We start from the raw sequence: 21,044 nt of genomic DNA on the forward strand, positions 1-21,044 counted from the left end.
GCATGTGAAAGAAACAAGTCAAATCCATAAGTTTTCATGGACAGAGTTAAACTGGTCTTTTGTATATACACATTTATGCTATAGTCACAGCCATACTTTCTTTTAAACACATTCTTAATCCTACCTGGATGACCCACAGTAGACACTGTGAGAACATAGGCTTTAAGGGGTGGTTTTCTTGTAAAGTCATAGTGATATTTGATAGACATGATTATACATTCCTTGAAACCATTCATCACAACTGCTGATTCCTGGTGTCTGTTGGCAGCCTGTGGAGGTTTCCTGTCTGGAACAGGCAGTATCCATTCACCGTATTACCCCAGGGTATCATCTCACCCAAAGACCTGTGAGTGGATTATCTCCCAGCCAGCTGGCAAAGTGGTGATTCTTAACTTTATCGACTTTGACATTCGAAATACAAGTACTTGTGACTCAGACTACGTTGAGGTAAAGAATAATACACACGTACTATGAATAACCTTAAGAAATTCTTACCTGTGTGTTCCTTCTCATACTCATCTCCACCAAAGCAGAACTACTTGATTTACTAAGGATATCTTTTATAGTATTCTTATGAATTCATTTATGCTTACAACTTTAATACCATAGAACTTTGTATGGAATATATTGAATATACTGTTCTTCAGGTCAGAGATGGCAACAACACAGACTCTCCTCTTTTGGAGAAATACTGTGGTACAGCTGTACCATCCAGAGTGCAATCCACACGGAACAACCTCTACATTAAATTCAGAGCTTCCTCTCTTACCAACCTTGGCTTCAGAGCTGAGTACTGGCCATTAGATACAGGTAAGATTTTTTTTTGTTTTGTTTTGTGTATAGAGTGTTGGGATAGTCCAGATTTTCCTTTATGCTGAAAACATAGCTTTACAAAGTTATAATGGGAGATAAATTCTGAATGTGTCACTGTGTAGTATTCATGAGGCAAAAAAGACCATGACATTTCAGAAAGAAAAGTAACCAATTTTATAGGTGCCTCAATGTTGAATTAATGTGTCATTTAACTTGATGTTCTAAATCTTTACAGTATGTGGAGAGTCTCTCACTGGACCAGAAGGAACCATTACAAGTCCTGGTCATCCAGATGTCTACCCCCATGGTATTAACTGTACCTGGACTATCAACATTCAACCTGGCTACCTTATCCGTCTGACGTTCACTTCATTTAATTTGGCATTTGATTATAATTGCAGAAATGATTATCTTGAAATATATGACAACAGCACTATGCAAAAATTGGGAAGGTGAATATGTCCATTAGCATAACTTAATTACTGTAGAACGTACACTGCTCTGTAGATCTCTCTATCCAATTTGCTGCCTTAAATTTTGTGTATACATTAACTGCTCTGCTTTGCCGAAACATTAACAGCAATCCCCCTCCCTCATGTAGTAAAGGCAGCTTCCTTTCTTTGACCAGGGAACGAGAACCACATTTAATAAATGCTCTACTGAGAGAAACTGACTTAGGTCAAGAAGACAGCTTTTTTAAGGAGAGGATTCAATTGATGCCTTTGTCCAGCTCCGTTAACATTCTGATTCATGGGAAATGAGTTCAAAAGCTTTAATATATCTGTATCCAGGAAAAGACACTTGCAGAAGTGAAAGAAAGATAACTTAAAAGATTGTGCATTTGGATGTCAGCAAAAACTATACCACTAAATTGAAGTCATTGTTTTATAGGATTTTGTTTCCATTTTCTTCTGATATGCAATGGTATATTACAGAAGAAAAGGCTGGCAAATGCTGCCCGTCCCCCTCCCCTGTCCCCTTCAACAGGTGGAATATATACAGGATTTTCTTGCCAACCTAGAATTCAAGAACATCTGAACTACATGAGCATGGTACTGAGCAGCACCTATGGACTGTAAAGTAGTTGGCTGACATGGCAGTATTTTGAAAAATAAGGAGCAAATGACTGTCGTAATAGAATGGAGAGTGTTCTGCAACCTTACTCTTTTGCTAACTACTCTGACTCCTACAAAAGAATAGAATATGTTGTAGACACAGCATGGACTAATTTCAGTAAGATTTGACAACTTGACAAACAGTTTTTCCTCTGACTTTGCCACACAACTTAGCTTTGTATCATTATGCGTGTATCGTACTATTTAGCCCCATGATACAGGGTATATAGTTGGGATCGCTATCATTCAATGGAGGCATTTGTGTACATGCAACTCTTCAAACTTTTTGTGAAAGATGAATCCTCTTCCAGTAATACAGATGCTTCATAAAACACTGCCTCTCAATTTGGGTCTTCTTTTTGCTGCAGGTACTGTGGAAGGTCAATTCCACCATCACTCACCAGTGGTGGCAACATGATGACGTTGTACTTTGTGACCGATCACAGTATTTCATCTGAAGGCTTCTCAGCTCATTATATCTCCATGGATGCATCAAAAGGTAATATGTCAGTATGTTCATTATGCAAATTAAATGTTTTCAGTTATCACTGTAAACAACCACTATAAGAAACAGAAACATTACTTTCTGTTTTAACAGAAGACTGCCTGGCGCCTCTTCTACCCCTTCTTATTTATAGCTACTTGACTTACAAGCTTTTCCTCTCTGGGAAATATGGCCAAATCAGAAAGGAATTTCTATAAGCAACACTGCAGTTTTCCTTAAAAAGACAGTAAATGATGACATGGCAGAACTGCATGAATTATTTAGGAAAAGTATTTCTTGAATTTGCTTTGTCCATTCTGAGCTGAATATATGTGATATAGGAAGCTTAGCAATCATGGACAACTCACTTGAATGGGAGACTACCTGAACATCTCAGGTGCCATAAAAAATTAGTTTAGTCCCTATTTAGGTACAGTGTTGATGTTGGGTATGGAAACGTCACATAGTATGAAATTTGGTACAGCAGCAAAATAACCTGCAAGCAGAAGCTGTTTTTCTTTTTTTTTTTTTTTTTTTTTTCTTTTCATTAAGACAGAGTACAACTTCTCAGTCTCCAACAGGCTCCTGTTACACCTTAAATCTATTTTTTAAGTATCTGCTTTTATGGGGCAAAGATGTACATACGTGGGGAAAAGACTGTTGAAGAGAAGAATGGCTGTTCATTCTCTTAGTTCTCTAAAGCAGAGAAAAACTGAGAAATTACTCAGAAGTGTAATTGATTTGAAGGTTTTCCAGGGTGGGCACATCTGTGTTTTCAACTGTGCTGAACCCACCAAACCTGTTCCAGTGTTTGCATGTCTCTCCAGCACTGAGAGCTTTTTTAGTAGTGACTGAGCTGCACTTGAACAAGCAGCCTATTGGTGAAAAACTGTTAAGTACCAGTTTCGTAGGCATGTGCCTGCTATTGATCTCCTCACTATGAAGCACAGATCTGGAGTAGAAGGGGATGTGTGCAGGTAAAGAGAAAGATTCTGCCTGGCAGAAATGTACCACAGAAGAGGTAGAGTGGGACAATGAACAAAAGTAAGAATGAGAATATATTTATAGCTGGATTACTCACGTACCCATCACTAACCAGGTTCTGTCAGGTTTGTGCATGTGTGTATATGTGTGCAGGCTATAAGGGATTTATTAGATGAATAACACAAATTCACAGTACTCAGCTTTATGGTAATAAACTACCAATGACTGATCATTTTTTTGCTCTTAGTTACTTTAATTATTTTATTTTACCTCCTTCCTGAGTTTCTCCAACCTATTTAAAAACAACAAATTTTCCAGTTTCTCCCTTGTAAAAAATAACTGCTTTCTTGGTGACAGCTTGGGCAATTTGGCTATTATTTCATCTCTCAAGCATGTGTGTAGGCGAGACCAGTACAGATTTTGCCACTGTGTTTTCATTCATTACAGATTACTTATAAATCCAAATAATCCATTTTTTCAGCTGCCCTCATTTATACTTGAGTTATCTGGCATGGAAACCAGAAGGTCAGTAAAAACAATAAAGATAAAATAAGAAATATTTCAAGGAGGAACCTTTTGTTTATTGGAAAATAATAGGCCAAAACCAAGCTGAGCTTTGAAAAATCGTTCCAAAAGAGACTCTGTAGTTTGAAAACTCTGAGTGCTCACTACTGAAAAATTGTGAAATTATCTACCTAGTAAAGAAGGTATTTTTGTTGTCCTGATTTTGCAGCTGCTAACCATGGCTTCTGTAAATGTGAGTCTGTTGCTTGTTACTGTGATCTTTTTTCCTTTACCTTACCTCAAGTTAATATTTCACAGGTAGGTTCAATTCCTTCCTAATAGTTCCCATAGTAACTTGTCTCACAGTTTATCAAGATCAAAATGTTTTCTACTCAACATACATCTATATTTCTGTCTCTGTTGATATCCTGTTTCTCTGGTTTTGTTAGTTATCTCAGTGCTGATGAAACCCCAAGATTTTCTTTTCACCTTCTCTACTCTGCCTCTTTTCTTCCATGTCCCCTCCTTTACCACCACGATGCTGCCTGGAATTTCTAGTTTTTCATCCAAAGCACTGCTATATGCATCATGTGAGGTTCAGACTGTACCGGTATTGTCCATAGAAAGGTTTTAAACTATGCCTTAAAAATGAAAAGCTGTTTTCTCTTCAATACTATTAACAACTAGAAAATGTATTAGAACTTTATATAAGAAATATAAAATGTCTCAATTCAGTCTTATAGCAACAGATATGATTTTTGGATGAATCTTTCCCCGTAATTTTCTTGCCCCATAATTAATTCTTTCTTTCCCCTTATTTAATTAAATATCCTGACTACTCTTCAGCTAAACAGGGCCTTTGATGAGAAGTCTTGCAAAAAAGCTAATTCTCAATTTATTCTCACTCAGACCCAGAACTATGTTCTCTAGAATAATTGTTTTTTCAATAAATACTGAAACTGAGACTAATAACCCTATAGAGAAGTTGAAACTACAATTTCTTTTCTTTACAGAGATCTCTCTTTTGGTCTCAGCACAAGCATAGTAGTACTGTAAAGTCATAAATACTGGACTGCTAACATTCTTTTTTGATTAAGAATAAAGGGTTTTGAAGCTGCAAATTTTGAAGGCAAATACATGTATGTGGGCTTTACTGTGAGAAGTAACTCCCCACTGCCCTGAAATTGTATCAAGTTTAGTTTTCCCGCTGAGAGAATTTTAGGCCTGCTATTCATCTTACATATATTCAGTTACACTGAAGTGGCAAATTGCTGAACATAATCATATATGAAAGATTTACCAAAGCTATGGATTTTTTATTTTTTTATTTCTTTTTCTTTACATCTGCTGTCTATTTTCTGCTAAGAAAAATATGGTTCTAATAACGTTCCTTGTGCAGTAAGAATCCTTCATATTTTTTGAGCTATGTTTTCTTAGCCAACTACAGTGTAACCAATATCAGAACTGGTCAAAGCTGTTCTGTTTCATATTAGATGTTTCAATAGGCCTTTGCCTGGAGTTATTTTACAGAGAATGAGCTATTGAAAAGATGGACAGCATTATCACATGCACCCAAAAAAAAAGAAAAAAAAAAGAGAGAGAGAATAAGAGCAAAAAAAAGAGGATATATATGAGTGAAAAAAAATGTTTTTTTTTGTGAAACAAAACTAAGTTTCTTCTCCATGTATCTTAGCATGCTTTATCTGTGATATATTAATTAGTTGAAGAGTAGCCTGAAAATAATTGTAAAGCTATATTTACTTGTCGAAAAATTTGAATGCCATGAAATACATCCGTGGCCATGGTCCATAAAGTACAGACAACAGTTTTAGCAGTCTGCCAGCTAGTAGCTGTGAATAGCTCATATGGCAGGAATACAACTGGATATCTTCCAGTCAAATACGCCCACATGATACTCAGTTGTTTAAAATGTATATTTCGCACTTAAGCTGTCTGTACCTCAGTCTGTCTTTTGAGAGGGAAGTCACATGGAAACCAAGGTAAATTAGGATCTATCTCCTTGAGTCCAGGACTCAAATACCATATAGATAAGTGTCACAACAGCTGTGTAAGTATTATGATAGACATTTGGGTTTTCTTTTGCATGCCTTGGCTGACGAAGGCACAGAGAACCCATGTGAAATTATTGAAAAATCTTTGAAAGGAAGTTTAAAAAGTCTTTGAAACTCTTTGCTGGAAGTGTTACTCAGGTCTTGAAATAATGAGACCACAATTTTTCAATGGAAATGGGACTAGAGTTAGTGTATGTATTTCATTGTCCTTAACTTCTTCACTAATCAATGGGTACTTACTAGTTTTGCTTTGTGGTGTTTTGTTTGTTTGTTTTGTTTTCCATTGAAGAGGCTTTATTTAAAACATTTTTCTGAGAAAAGCCAGCCTTAACAGGTCTTTAAGCAGATTGCCTTCCTGATACATTTTTTATTCCTATTTACTATTCTTTTTATCATTTTTATTGTTATTTCTCTGGCTTTGGTGAAAGATAAGACTTTTCCTTCTTATCAGTCTGAATTGTAAATGATATGATTAATCAAGAGCAATAACTTGGCTTTAAATAGCTGAATTGTGTGACATATGATAGCTGACAATGAGTTACTGCAGGAGCTAGAGTTTGAGAAGAAAGAAAAGTATTTGTGAACCCCTGGACTTAAAAGTGTACCTGAAGGTGATAGATTTGTGTGTCTTTATTGATAGCTGAGTACAGTTTGAGATCTCAGTTCACATTGTGCTGACCAAACCCAGCAATTATCAGGAGGTTGCTTGGCTTTTCTCTTCAGCTGAATGAGCAAAGGCACTAATGGAAAGCAATGTCTGACAAATATGTCTGTGCACATATACAGGGCATGGTCGAATGAGGCTGAGCTAAGACAAAAAAACGAGCTGGACTCTCTCTCTTAGGCATCTGCTTAGCTCACCCTGAGGAAAAAGTCTCAATCAGTTGGCAAATGACAGCTTGTTAGGCCACTGGTTATGTTTGATCAGGTTATTAGTATGCCTCTATATGCCTATATGTGTGTGTATGACTGTACAGTATGTGTGTTTATGTGTAGATAAGCAGGAGAGGGCTGGAGATTCTTTTTGAACAACCGTACATACTGTTTTTGAGAAGTTTGGGTCTGAAACACTACAAAGGACCTTTGTGTGTCTTCTTGGTAAAAATTAAGCCTGTTAGATCTGCCAGCAGCAGTTACAGAAGGCCCTGAGGTGCTTTTTCATTGCCTGTGGAGAGGGATATATTTCATGTGATAGTTTCTTCCCTTTTTTTTCCCTAAAGATGCATTACATTACATAAGAGTCTAATTGTTAGGAATCTGAGTTTTCCTTTAGCAGAGTGAGATTGAAAGAAAAGTGCCATTTTACTTATGACACTGTATTTTTTTTCAATTAATTAGAATTGTGGCAAATGATGAATATCTCTTTATAGGAAAGACATGGTTATAATTTTCTGCACTGTGCGTGACTGCATGAGTGAGTGGTACAAAAGCTGGCATTTAAGGCTTTTTTTTTTTTTTTTCTTTCCAGAAGAGCAAACATTCAGTACCAAAATCAGAAAGCAGATTGAATAGCTTTTGAAGCTTCACATGCTGGCAAAGCAAGATGTGCAATTGTCCACGACAGTTGCTTTCTTCTGATTTGCATTTGCTGCAATAACTGTCTTCAAACTAAACTGAATTTGTATTTTTTCCAGGCATATTGTAAGCACATTATGGAGTTAGGCTGTGTTCTGAACTTTGGCAGAGGATTCAAAGTTCTTTTTACCTGCTAACTTTGCTAACAGTTTTCACTGGGGGAACTATGAGTGCACAAACACAGCCCCAGCTGCTGTGTTAGTGAGGTGATTGCAAAACACAAGTGCCAGCTCTCTTGCTGACAACAAGAATGCAACAAATTAATCCATTTAACGGAAGAGTGTTGGCTGACACAAAATGTGGGTTCGTTTATGCTTTTCCTAATCTTCATAGCAGTGTATGTGCAGTTTACACTTGGATTTACTTCACTTGAGCCAGAGGTCTGACATTTCTAAGGCAGTCACTATTCCATCATAGAGTCATTGAATCATAAAGGTTGGAAAAGACCTCCAAGATCAACCATCCCCCTACCACCAATGTCACCCACTAAACCATGTCCCTAAGCACCACGTCCAACCTTTCCTTAAGCACCCCCGGGGATGGTGATGCCACCACCGCCCTGGGAAACCCTTTCCAATGCCTGACTGCTCTTTCTGAGAAGAAATTTCTCCTAATTTCCAACCTAAACCTCCCTTGGCGCAACTTGAAGCCATCTATATTTATCCTTCTCAGATCATAGCGAAGATTGTTATGTAAAGTGTGGAGCAGAACACAGCATCCACTTTAAACTTAGCACACTTTGGATATGAATTTTTGTATGGATTACTCCCAAGAAAGCAAACTTTGGTGAGGGAGGGAACCTTGACAATTCTGTGGAAACTATTCTTAAAAGGGCCGATAAAAATAATTTGCCTTCCTTGTTGCTAATTTTACCCTAAGGGCCCTTATCTAGTACATCAATTTTAATATTCTGCAGGCTGAAAGATAGTATTCATGATCTCAGCCTCTGAGTGAATAAGGAATAGCAGTATGGCAACCCCTCTATGCATTACATGCTGGTAAGTCAGGCACCCACCCTTCCAAAATCAGAAGGTAATAATTATTTAGAAATAAGTAACCTAATAAATAACACACCTTTTCAATTTAATTTTTGATTACCTTCTGTCTATAGAGTCTTTAGGAAAAACCTGGGTCATATTTTAAAGTCAGATTTCTAACCCTGCAGGCAGGGTTCTCAAATTGTATGACTTAAGGATCGGGGGTTTGATGATGCATATGATGAAACACCATAGGAGGTGACAGCACAGCAAGTGTATTAGAAGAATTTATAAAGCAGCACAGTGTTTTTAAGATGCCAAAGACTGACATGAGAGTTGCATGAATATATTAAAGCATATTATAATATAACACACAAACGACTAAAATTCTAGATAAAGAATTTAACAGATCAGGATTTTAGGTGAACTAGTAATGAAACCTTTTTGGCTTATTAATTAGCAAAGTACAGCTTAATGGCAGAAACTTATTGGCCTGTTTCTATAGCATGTTTCTTTGTCCATCTTGTGATGAATTAGGAACCTGTGTCTGGTGTCTTGCTTTGAGGGCATTTATTCCACAGAAAGCATTTCTAACAGAGGCCTTCCGGGTGACCAGGAATGCAAAAAAAAACAACCACTTTTTTTCTTCAAAGATAATCCCTTCTACCCATTATTTTAAATGCCAGGAAAAACAAAAGTGTTTTACTAGTTAGAACAGACAGAAAACAGACATGGAAATGACCAACCTTAGACATGAAGGGCCTGAGCTGTCATTTCAGCCTGTCCCTGTAAACTATTAAGCATACTGAACTATTATGTACAAGTATTGCTACACTGCAGCTGTGCTATGTTAGAAAACAGGTTTCAGAGATCTGTGACAACTGGTTTAAATTAGTATAAAGTTAATCATAGTATTCTGCTCACTTTCAGTTCTACTTTATAATCCATCTAACCCTGTCTATTTGATAGAATGTCTAAGAAATCTTCATTTCTTATATTTGCAACCTATAGGATCTGAAGTAGGGGAATAGAGAACCAGAACAAGACTCCAGGGTTATCAAATTCAGCCTGTAATTTTAGCCCCTGCCCTTTTTCTGCCAAGAGTTACATCATGTGATCCCATTTTAAATTAATCAAGCTATCATAAAAAAAAAAAAAAAGAAGAAGAAAAAGAAGAAGACTTTTTTCCTCTTTTTGCTTCTGTTATGTTGGTTGGATGATTGCTTTACAAATTGACTTCCTAGGAGAAACTATCTCCTGATTTTCTGCATATCTGTATTCATGGACAATTTTTAACTTTGGAGTTTGTACTGTCATTAAGAGAGTGTTACGTTTTTCTTGTTCTTCATGCTTCTCGATGTTTTTCTCTGTCTTTTTCTCCTATCCTTCACTTGCTAAGATAAACTATTTAAGCACTTCTAATCTCACTTACCTTCTAATCTAATTTCCCACCATCTCCATAATTTCCCTTTTACCTGTTTTCATTCGATTTCCAGAACATTGGTGAGCAGGGTTATCCACTTTTATCCAGGTGACATGTCAACATTACCTTCTGTAGTGGCATTGAGATTCCCCGTTCCAGCTGGAAACATCTCACATGAATCACATTTCTTCTTGTCCTTTTTGAAGCCAGATCACAAAGGCTTACCGAGATTGTGATCAATTAATACATGACAATTGCTCTTTCCAAAATAAGTCTCCTGTACCATTTTATAGAAGATATTTTTATTTCTAGTCTTTATGTCTGTGTTTTCAAAGAACTTTTTTTATTTTTTATTTTTTAAATTATTTCTCAGGTTCTGGCTCAGTATTAGCTCTATTTTCTGGCTCTGTTTTCCTCTTTCCAGCTCATAATACCATGATGCTTCTCCAGCAGTCACAGGAGAATTGATGTAACTGATTTTAGTATAAGGCTTTAAGTAGAACAGCTTTGTCCTCACAATCTAAGGATTATACTGTTTTCAGGTGATTGCCCCTTATGGCCCTGAAAATGGGAAAAGAAATTAAGATACAAAATCCCCATCTCCAAGGTCTAATTGTGGGGAATGCCTAAGAACAACATAATGTCCCCGTGTAGCTAGAGACTGCATTCAGTTTCCACCACCACTGCTCTTCATAAATTCAGAAATCCTACCTCTGGTTTTGATCAAGGCATCCTTTACAATTTCGTTTTTTCTGCTTACCTGGATTTTAGGTCAAAGCCAGCTTGACAGCTGGAACTACTTACATTGCCTATTTGTAACAGGCATGGTGTTCTGGTAAAAGCTGAAAAAAAAATCAACTAAAATATAAGAATTTCCATGAAAAATCTGGATTCTGTTTTTAGTTTATAGTGATGACGTTCAGCAGTAAGATGTGTCCAGGATGTGTTATAATGCACAGGAGCACAGGATGTTTGCTCCTCTGTCTGTTGGAAATAGAAACTTCTTGTTAATTTAACATAGATATTAAAATTCAGGCTTGTTTCTGTTCTTTTTAAAGTGTGCTCACACAACTACAGTACTGAAACTGGTGTGCTAACATCTCCAAACTATCCGAATAACTACCCTGTCCGGACAGAGTGCATATACACCGTCACAGTGGGAATAAACAGACAGATTGTGCTTCGCTTCACCAACTTCACCTTGGAAGGGAATAAACGCTGTACAGAGGATTATGTAGAAATCAGGCAAGCCTAATTATTTCTGTTTTCCTTATTACTGATAACCACCAAATTTGTCCAAATCCACTCAAGCACGCTTGGAAGCTATAGTTTTAGCTGTATGCCTGTGCTGTCAGGGTGAGAAAAGGAATTAGCCATTATCAGAAAACTTTAATCGCTACCTTCCCAAAGTAGTATGTGTGGACTCTGGGACTCTGTTGCCCGTCACTGTATTTTGGTTGTTCCTCAGAGCAGAAACGAAGAGTTTTATTGCTTGTTTTATGAAATATTTTTTTTTATGATTATAGTCTTTAAAGAGCAATTTTCTGTGATGTAGCACTAGGAACATGCACAATCTGTGATATTGAGCTATACTGGTATCACTGTTAATCTTAGGATATTGACATGGTGATTTCTAGTAAATTTTAGAGGACAGAGAAAAGTACAAGGGGGAGAGGGTAATACTTGTAGGAAAGTTAGCTGCATGCTTACAACACAGCTTGCACCAAGTAAGTAGTGCAGTGTGTTGCTGTATGGGATTTGCACTTTGAATTGTCAGTGCTCCTATTTTTCTCCTCCTGAGCTAGCTCTCTGGATGAACCATAGATGCAGAACTGCAGTGTGTTTTTTGACTCTGAGTGTGCCATGAGCTTTCATGACCTCAAGGAGCACCACAATAGAACTAATTCTGAACATTATACCAGATATTGGTTGGAATGAGATTCTAAATTCCTGCTGTTTGTTTTCAGCTGTACATACAAACTGGAGAAAGTTATGAAAAATTGGAAGACTTTTTCAATATTTTCTAAGTGAAGTGTTGCATTTTAAAACAACAATCAGAGATTAAGTATAATCTAACTTTATTTTAACTGTTACAGCCTTAATTTTGGATTGACTTGAATTACAGCAGTTTTCTTTTTCAGTTTTTCACCTCAAAAATTGAAAAGATTTATTTATTGCATAGATCTAACTCTGATGTCACTGTGAAGAACCCAGCAGCATTAACTAGGTTTTCAGATAGTGTCAGAACATCACCAAGTGTAACTCAGCACATTGCTACTGTCGTAACTGGATTTCCACGAGATGTCTCCTCAAACTTGATACCCTTAAATGGGGTAGCTAGATTAGTTTTAGTTGAGGTGCCACTCTGGGTTCTTGTCCTGAGGTATCCTATGATAAACTACATTCAGTCAACTAAGAAAATGTTCATCTGACCACAGCTGCAGGGGCTGAGATACAAGTGAGAAGAGGTTCTGGCACAGTTCTTCAGCTGCTAGTAACCTGAGATAGCAGCAAGCAGTTTAATCTGGGAGGGTGACAGGAAAAAAGACCTCTGAGAGTTGCAATATCTAAGCAGAAATTTCTCTCAAAAGCAAGGATAAACCTGTGAAAATACAATTGAAAGTATTACTGTTCTCTTAAGAAACATCATATCAAGATGACATATCTAAGTATAAATGTACTTATTATTGTTCTATTGACCTGTAAGGGTATTTGCAGTATGATTGCCTGATATGAAATTATATAATCTTTAAGCTAAGATTATAATGCAATTGATAAGCATGTTGTTACCATCTTTTTTATTCCCATGAGATACGTGCAGCACAACAGAACATTGGATGTGCATCTTGATTAAAGTATTATAAAATGTAACTGAAAATATTACTTTATTGAAAGACTATGGATGGAAATAATTGGCTGTAGAAACAATTGTGGAATGCATCTTTCAAAGTATGCATCATATGAGTTCTGAGAAATGGATTCCCGTTTGTGTGGTGGCAAATAAACATATTTTTTAAAATAAATTAGCTCATCTGTGTTTGTGCCAGGTGAGACAGTGAGAAGTGAGAATGTTGTTTTTTCTTCAAATTAGAAGTTTACTTTGGTTACACCATTGACTGCCACTTTGTAGAATACAGAGAAGGTCCTGCTTCTGCAGCATTGAACACACTTGAGATACTTCTTGAGTCTGTCAGTGTATTGACAGCTGAGTTTAGACACTGGACATACCCAGCAAGCAGGTGCTTGTGGTAGGACCTCTTATCACAAGCAGTGAGACCTCTCCAGTATTTGGTAGCTGTCTTTCTGTGGAAGATGAAGAACCAAGTTTAGTCTTTCCCAGGCCTGAAAGAATTCCAAGATTTTTTGCCGTGTTAATATTTCTCACACTTTCCCTCTTTGACCCAAGGTTTTTATTCTCTATCATTCTAGAGATGGAGGCTATGAAACTTCTCCTCCTCTTGGAAAATACTGTGGTACAGACCTGCCTCCTGTTATAATCTCTCATGGTAACAAGCTGTGGATAAAGTTTGTAAGTGACATATTTGGCACAAGACAGGGATTTTCAGCAGAGTGGGATGGCACATCAGCAGGTAAAATGAGTATATCAAGTATAAAGCCATTTTGCACATCTCATTGATCTTTCTTTTTATGTTTTTATTTCTCACATTTTCCCCACATCTTTTCTGCTTCTCATCTCATAAAATCTCTCCGCTAATTGTATAGCGGCATATAGTCAGGTTGTTTAGATCAAGAACTTAACTTTCTTGATGTATGGGCTTTGTTTTTCTCCATGAGAAGGATATACTATTCCCTAGATTTAATATAGCATCAGCTTTCACTGGTGTTTGGGAAAGTAGTGGTAAGCTAGAATTTAATGAACAGGTTTTTATTTGGAAAGTAATTATCAAACAGGAGCAGTCTATAAATTAGATGGTTAATATTTCTAGGTGCTACTGGCTCCCTTCCACTTACTGTTGTCTTAATGCAGATTTTTGGTTTATCACTCGACATTCAGGACACGTGAAAGAATTCAATATTGTGAATCTCACACATCACGTCTAATTCTCCACTGCTTTTGATGTTAAATGTTGGTTTGGTTTCTTTGTCATTATCAGGTTGTGGTGGGACTTTGATGACAGCTTCTGGCATCTTCATGTCTCCCAACTACCCTATGCCATATTATCACAATTCAGAGTGCTACTGGTTGCTCAGAGGAAATCGAGGAACCCCGTTTGAAATCCAGTTTGAACAGTTCCATCTAGAGTACCACCCAAAGTGCAACTTTGATTACCTTGCGGTATGTACCCCATGACCCTTTGCTCCACAGGAGGCAGCTAAGTATGATGAATGCAGAGGCAAAGAAAAACACATGGCTTTGGTCTTTAAATGTTCATATGTGAACAGACCCAGAATAGGAAAGCTCCATGCTACCTTCATACTTGGTGCTCAGGGACATGGTTTAGTGGGTGACATTGGTGGTAGGGGGATGGTTGGACCAGCTGATCTTGAAGGTCTTTTCCAACCTTAATGATTCTATGATTCTGTGGTTCCATGTCACAGAGCAGCAAGAGGAAAGGCAGTGGTGTCTGTAGTTGCACAAAGTAAGAAAGGCATTTATGTCTAGATGGGCCACTGAAACAAGAATATGCCTACATCTATTAAATTCACTGTGTTTTGGACCAAGGACTAAGTATGGTCTCCTAGCAAATTACAAGGAAAATGGCACAATAGTGTCAATAACCCTATTGTTAATCCCAAATTCCATATTCAAATTGTTGGTAAATTATTTGAATATTTTTATTAGAATTGAAATGGAGCAGTTTTTTCCTATCAGTGAGTAAGCCCCCCCAAACCCACCAGTATTTGATTATTGGCTTCCTGTTTTTCCACTGATTTGCTTGTTTCTGAAATGCCTGTGAGGCTTCCTTTGAGCAAAAAATAGAATTTAACCTCTCTTGTACCCAGAAACAATTCCCTAAGCAGACATTTGGAAGGGGAAATTACTTGGATTTGTAGTGCTACCAGCTTTAGTAAATTCAATAGTCAGCATTGTGCTGTCAAAGTTGAAACAGTTCTAGTTCCTCAAATTCTGTAGCAACCAGCAGAATCACCAAAATTATATTTTATGGGGGAACTAACACACTTTTCTGCCTGCTTCTAAATTCTCTACCCTTTTCTCTCTCTCTCTCTCTCTCTTTTTCCATTAAGGTATATGATGGCAACAGCAGCAATGCTAAACAGCTAGGTAAATTTTGTGGGAATCAGATACCACAACTCATCCGTTCAAGTGGAGACAGTGTGTACATAAAACTAAGGACAGATAGCAGTCTGCGAGGTGGAGGTTTTTTAGCTAAATACAAACAAGGTAAGTAAGCAAAACAAGATAAGAACATGTTTCTATAGTTCAGCTTGGTCCTGAAACTGTCTCGCAGTCCGTGATCTTATTTATTCATGAACAGAGAACAAAGCGTGGAGCATATCACTGACCTAGATTCTTTAGTCTGCTCCAGTCACAAGACACAGAGAACTAAAAATTAACTACCCATGTACCCGTCACAGAGATAATCTCTTCCCTAGAAGAAAGCTGGTGAGGTGGCCCTACTGCTATTACTTGTATCAGTGGTACTTTCCACTCCAGAGTTACTCAGAATACCAAGTGTTGGAAGTCCCTAACAGGGTAGATTGGACTGTTCTTTCTAGTCTGTTTACACAGTCTCATGACCTTTTAATAGAGAAGGCAGATAGAAAATAGGCTTCTATGCCCTTCTAGCTGCTGTGAGGTAGGATGCCAAAGGATAAAGGTGTTACCTTCAGCCCTCGTGGATTATTGTGGGTGCTTGGGTTCATTTAGCCTACCTGGAACACTTCAAAGAGTTTCATTTTTTATATTTTGTGGTAAGGGTCACAATTTTCTTGCACACATTTTTATGTACAATTGTTCTACCCCACAAATATTGGAATATTAACATTTGGCAAAACAAACAAACAAAATACAAGAAGATACGTGAAGAATTAAAGTTTTCTGTTCCCAGTCATAACCTTGGATATTGTCCCAGTGTTTTCTTTTCTCCTTATATGTTCTATTGTACATAGTTAGATACTATCGGAAGATACAGAATTTCACCACACACACGTGAACTATAGGTATCTTTGGGTACTCTAAATATGACATGCCCAACTGATAGAGATAGCTTTAGATTTTTAGACATTAAGTTGCCTTACATTTGACAATAGTAAATGCATTCAAACACAAAACAAAACAAGCAAACGAAAAAAAACAACAAAGCTATTCGTCACATGGCACACACTGTAATTAGAAGGGTGAAGGAGCGTTGGCTCCCTAATTACTTAAAGATACAACAGATTAATCTACCATGTAATTTTCAGACTGCAAAATCAAGACAATATATTGGAATAGGGTTCTTTCTCCCCCTTCCATTAATTAAATAGAAAGCACTTAGAAAACATTCAGATGTAGAACCTGAGGTATCAGATAATGTATGAGCTACACTTTACATTCATATTTAATTCCTGAAATTCCACATGCACCAAAGAAAGCTTTCAGTAGCTTGCCCAAAAGCTAAAATTATGTAGGAAGTAGTGGTGTAAAATAAGGACGTTTAGATGCCAGATGCATTTATGTGGACATGAAAGAAAGGCAATGATGAATTGGAAAACATTGCAAAGGAAAACATCGTATCAAATTAACATTCAAAGGCACCTTTGTGCCTGATAAGTTTCTAATAAAATCCCGATGGCAGGGGGTAGCAGCTTTTGCCCATTTTGCATTCTTCAGAATCCATTTCATGCTCTTCATCCTGTCCTTTCAAACAGTTATATGCTTCAGTGTAGCTTTGCAGAAAAGCCCCACTTCACCAGACCCTGACCCTGACCCTCAGCTGTATTCTGGGCATTTTGAACTCCTAAAAACACAGACCTTGCTGCTCTGTAAATCATTTGGAAAGAATCCAAAAAATGTGCAGGAGGTAGGTGTATTATTCCTTTTGACAGACAATAGAAGATTTTTGCAAGTGAATCTCAGCTATTTCTGTTGTTCAAACACTGCAGATTTGCTGTGCAAAGCAAGCGTCTTGTCCTGCTCCATTCCTCCTGCCCACATCTTGTCTGTGCATCACACTGGTCTGCTCCTGACAGACACTGTACACTGTCTCCAGAGAAGGAATCACCCATATTGACATCTTCTGTCTTTAGTGAAAGACAGATTCAGGAAAATGAGACTCACTGACATAATGCCGTAGTTGTCATTTCACTCTTTGTCTGGTTTAGATTATTTTTAATTTTCTTTGTCTTTCAAGGAAAGCTCTCATTATTCCAGGTGAGTGTCCAGTACTTCTGCTAGGCTGTTATTATATGAATCAACATTAAAATCATGGCTCCTTTTTAAAGAATATTGTGCTCACTTCCAATTCCTGGAGCTAGGAAGCACTACAGTTTCCATTTGTTGTTTTAGCCAAGGATTAATTTCTTCTAGTTTGCTGAAATAAACCACTTTAATCCACTAGGCAATCTTTGTTGAGCACCCTCCCCCAGAATTGTTTCAAAATGATGGAGCAAATTATTAACTATTATTAGTTAAGAAAAAATAAATAGAAGAAAACGTGTTTCAGGAATAACCATGTGTTTAAAACTGAAGAAAATAGCCAAAAAAAAAAAAATCTATACCACAATATAAAAACTGGCTGATAAGTCTGCAAGTGCCAGAAAAGAAGACCGTAATAGAACTGATTCAAGTTTGGAAAGTCCAGTTGTTGATTTTTTTTTTTTTTTTCACAAAACATGCAATAGGTCACAATTCTCTTTCTGCCTGGTTTCTTTTCTTTAATCTGTGGATAAAAATATTTTTCACCTCATAATGGTACCCATAATTTCAATTAGTATTTTTGAGATACTGAGTTAAAAAACACTGCACAGATATAATTTATCACCTCTTTTTCAGTTTGCCACGAAGTACTGACTGTTAACCGTAGCCATGGCATATTGGAAAGTTTAAATTATCCAAATAATTACCCCTTAAGTGAGCACTGCAACTGGACCATTCAAGCAACAATGGGGAACACGCTCAACTATAGCTTCACAGCCTTTGATTTAGAAGATGGATCTGACTGTGACTTTGACTACTTGAAGGTATGTACCCAGGTTTTAGAAACAAGAACTACCAGGTCTTCTCCAATAAAGAAAAACAATGAGGATGCAGAAGACCAGGGGTAAATTTATCTTATCTAAATTTAGCCATCAAAAGCTGTATGTTTAGTCCAAATATATTTTCCCTATTTCCTCTGTGGTCAGTAGGGAGTTAAGCACTGCCAGAGACCAGTTCATCCTACCTTAAGACAGGTGTCTGCAGCAGGGAGGACGCAGGTGCCTTGATTTGCTACAGAGAGTCTAGATACCAACTTAGATTAGATGCACTGTTTTTTACGGCTGAAGCGAGATGACGTTCCAGTGTCATGTACAGAAGCGGAAGAAATTCTGAGATTAGTATTGATTACTAAAACACAGTGGACCCAATTATTTTCTTCTCGGTTTCATCTGAAAAGCAATGGGGAATGTTCAAAAGCTTTAAAATGTTTTAATTCTACAATTTTTAATAGAAGGTTGCTGTGTCTCTTGATTACATTAACCTACTTGTCATAATTAACCTAATTCTTTAAAGGGACTGAAAGAAATTGAATTTATTCACAAAAGAGATTTTTTTTTGCTAAACGAAACAATCCAGTCAATCTAAAGACAAATATCTTCTTATTTCAATTTGTCAAAAAATCTATTTCTAGGACAACTGAAGATGTATTTTCTCTCAGTTTTGTACTTCGTACTATGCGAAGTAGACTGCAGTCATGATCACTGCTATACTGAGTGTTATAATCTTCTGCTTACAATTTCAGTCTTTTGCTGAACCAATCCATCCTTCACATCTCACCCTTGTACAGGATGCCAGCACACAGCCCCTGTGCTCTACTTAGGTTTTGCACAAGAGGAATTGAAATTTAGAGACATATTAGAGAAGGCTACTTACAGCCAAGAAGAGGGCTAAGGAACAGTGCCCACATTTATTGGGATGCTTACTTACAGTGGGCTCTTGCAGAAAGTCAAGCAACAGGCCTGGCGTTGGGCTAACGCACTCCCTCTAGACGTCCTCCCTCACTCCCCCTAACTCCTTATTATGCCATCTTTCAGAGCTCAAAAATTGGTAATAAACTGGCAAAAAGTGGAGTTTTTTCCAAATTTATTCTGTTATCGGCCAGGAGTGGAAAGAAATAATAGACATGCAAATAAAATAAACAAGGGAGCACTGTATTGAGAGCTAGCAGAAGTTGCTTAAAACCTCGTTCATTTTTTGTGAGGAGGCCGAAAAGGAAATACTGGAGCCAAATGGAGAGGCCAGTGCTAGTCTCCAGATGCCTAAGCCCTTGATCAGTGAAAGGCAGGAGCCCTGCACACAGTAGCCAGCCAGTGAAGAGCAACAAACTTGCCAGAAAACGCTATTCTAGACATAGCTCAAGGCTGGAGAAATAGTGCCAGAGGCAAGGACCTGATCCAAAGCACTTAAAGGACAGAAATAAAACACATTAGAGGGAGGGAGGAGATGGGGAGCAGAAAAGTAAGTGCACTCTTTGTTTTAACAATGTTTCATTGCTTCCAAGCAAAGAAAACACAGACTGAAAGAGGTATAGAGAGTAAAATGCAAGGGAAAAACAGAGTCATGGAACTGTGTTAAGGAGGCTTTAATTTGCAATTCATGTCACATTACTTGAAGAAGTCTTTCTCCAAATGCCATTAAGAAATACCACTTGGAAAAAGATGTTCTTATTTGGTTGTTGCATGCTGCACAAATATGTGCCATAGTGTAAAAAAAGAGAACAAGGTTGAACCAGCCAGGGAACTGACTAGCATTTGCTCTCACCCTGTGTCTTGTGAAAGGGAGCACATTGGCAAGGCTGTGAAGTGCTCTGTGGTGTAGGGGAAAGGGGGAATCATCTGGAACAAGTCTGTGGTTCACTTTCTAAGCAGTCTGCAGATATTTGGGACTTCTCTGTATGAAATCCATGTGGAATCTGACTCCACTGCAAACTGGAAAAAGGGTTAATATAAAAAAAGGCTCAAAGACTCATAGCTGTTCAGCTGACATAAAATTACTTTTCTGCCACATGCTGGTTTTGAGATTTGTTTATTGCAAAGAGGCCTAAAAGGGGAAAGCTCTGATGCCGTGGCTGACTATAAGACTGGGAAAACAGAGGTATAATCCTGTTCACTGCAGTCCAAGCGGGTGGTGCACGGACCATGTGCCAGAGCTCTTCACCATTTTCTTAGAGAAAATTGGAAGCTGCTGCTCACGTTGTTTCCATATTGCTCCGCTCACAGCACTGAGTGGCCACTGGTGCTGATCAGATGCTCTCTTCCCCCAGGTTCTTTCAGGTACCCCTTTTCCCACCTTCTTGGGGCTTGGTGACAGCTTCAACCTCAGCCCCTTGCAGCAGGCAGCAACACCATGCCTGTTTCTTAGCTCTGTGACTGCCCCGACAGCAGCAGCCTGGTGATCTGTGGCAGCTAGCAGAGGGCTGGTTTGGTGGCAATATTTGCTAATACTTGATGGGAGGCTGGGGATGGGAAGGATGAGGGCTAGCTGTTAGGTTGGATTAAGTGATGATCACAGTTGTGGTGGCAGAGGAATGAAGGGAAAGAGATGAGTGATCCAGAAAGACAAGATAAAATGCTGCAGAGGTGTTGTGGCGGAGAGCTGAACAGAATACAATCAAGAAACGGCAGTTGCAAAATAAAATGATGAGCAAAGCTGCTTTTAAGACAGTGGGAGAAATAGATTTAATGAATATTTTTATGACATCGTTAGTGTATTAAACTAGAACTCTGGTTTTTTTTTGAAAATCTTTCTGATTTCTGAAGGAGAAAATTATGGTGGTTGGTAGGGTGGGGAGAGCTAGAGTGGGAAGGCTGCATTCCTGGTACTGCTGCCCCTGGCCCAGACACTGCGGTTTTGGTCCCAATCTCCATAATGGAAAAGGGCCTGTTCTTCAGCTTCGTGTTTAATTATAGCCTACACTTCTGACCCAAAACCACATG

At 37.9% G+C, this 21,044-nt stretch overlaps 1 protein-coding gene across 1 annotated transcript in view; it reads left to right on the top strand.

Moving 5' to 3' along the window:
- Positions 1-21,044, top strand: part of CUBN (cubilin) — a 141,527-nt gene that overhangs the window by 22,841 nt on the left and 97,642 nt on the right. Inside the window, 9 exon segments of the mRNA XM_050709354.1 lie at positions 269-447; positions 648-810; positions 1,049-1,265; positions 2,297-2,427; positions 11,006-11,192; positions 13,377-13,537; positions 14,063-14,244; positions 15,156-15,312; positions 17,905-18,092. Of these exon segments, the coding sequence (XP_050565311.1) occupies positions 269-447; positions 648-810; positions 1,049-1,265; positions 2,297-2,427; positions 11,006-11,192; positions 13,377-13,537; positions 14,063-14,244; positions 15,156-15,312; positions 17,905-18,092 (1,565 nt within the window).

Source organism: Cygnus atratus, chromosome 2 (assembly GCF_013377495.2).
Source record: "Cygnus atratus isolate AKBS03 ecotype Queensland, Australia chromosome 2, CAtr_DNAZoo_HiC_assembly, whole genome shotgun sequence".
NCBI classification, from domain to species: domain Eukaryota; kingdom Metazoa; phylum Chordata; class Aves; order Anseriformes; family Anatidae; genus Cygnus; species Cygnus atratus.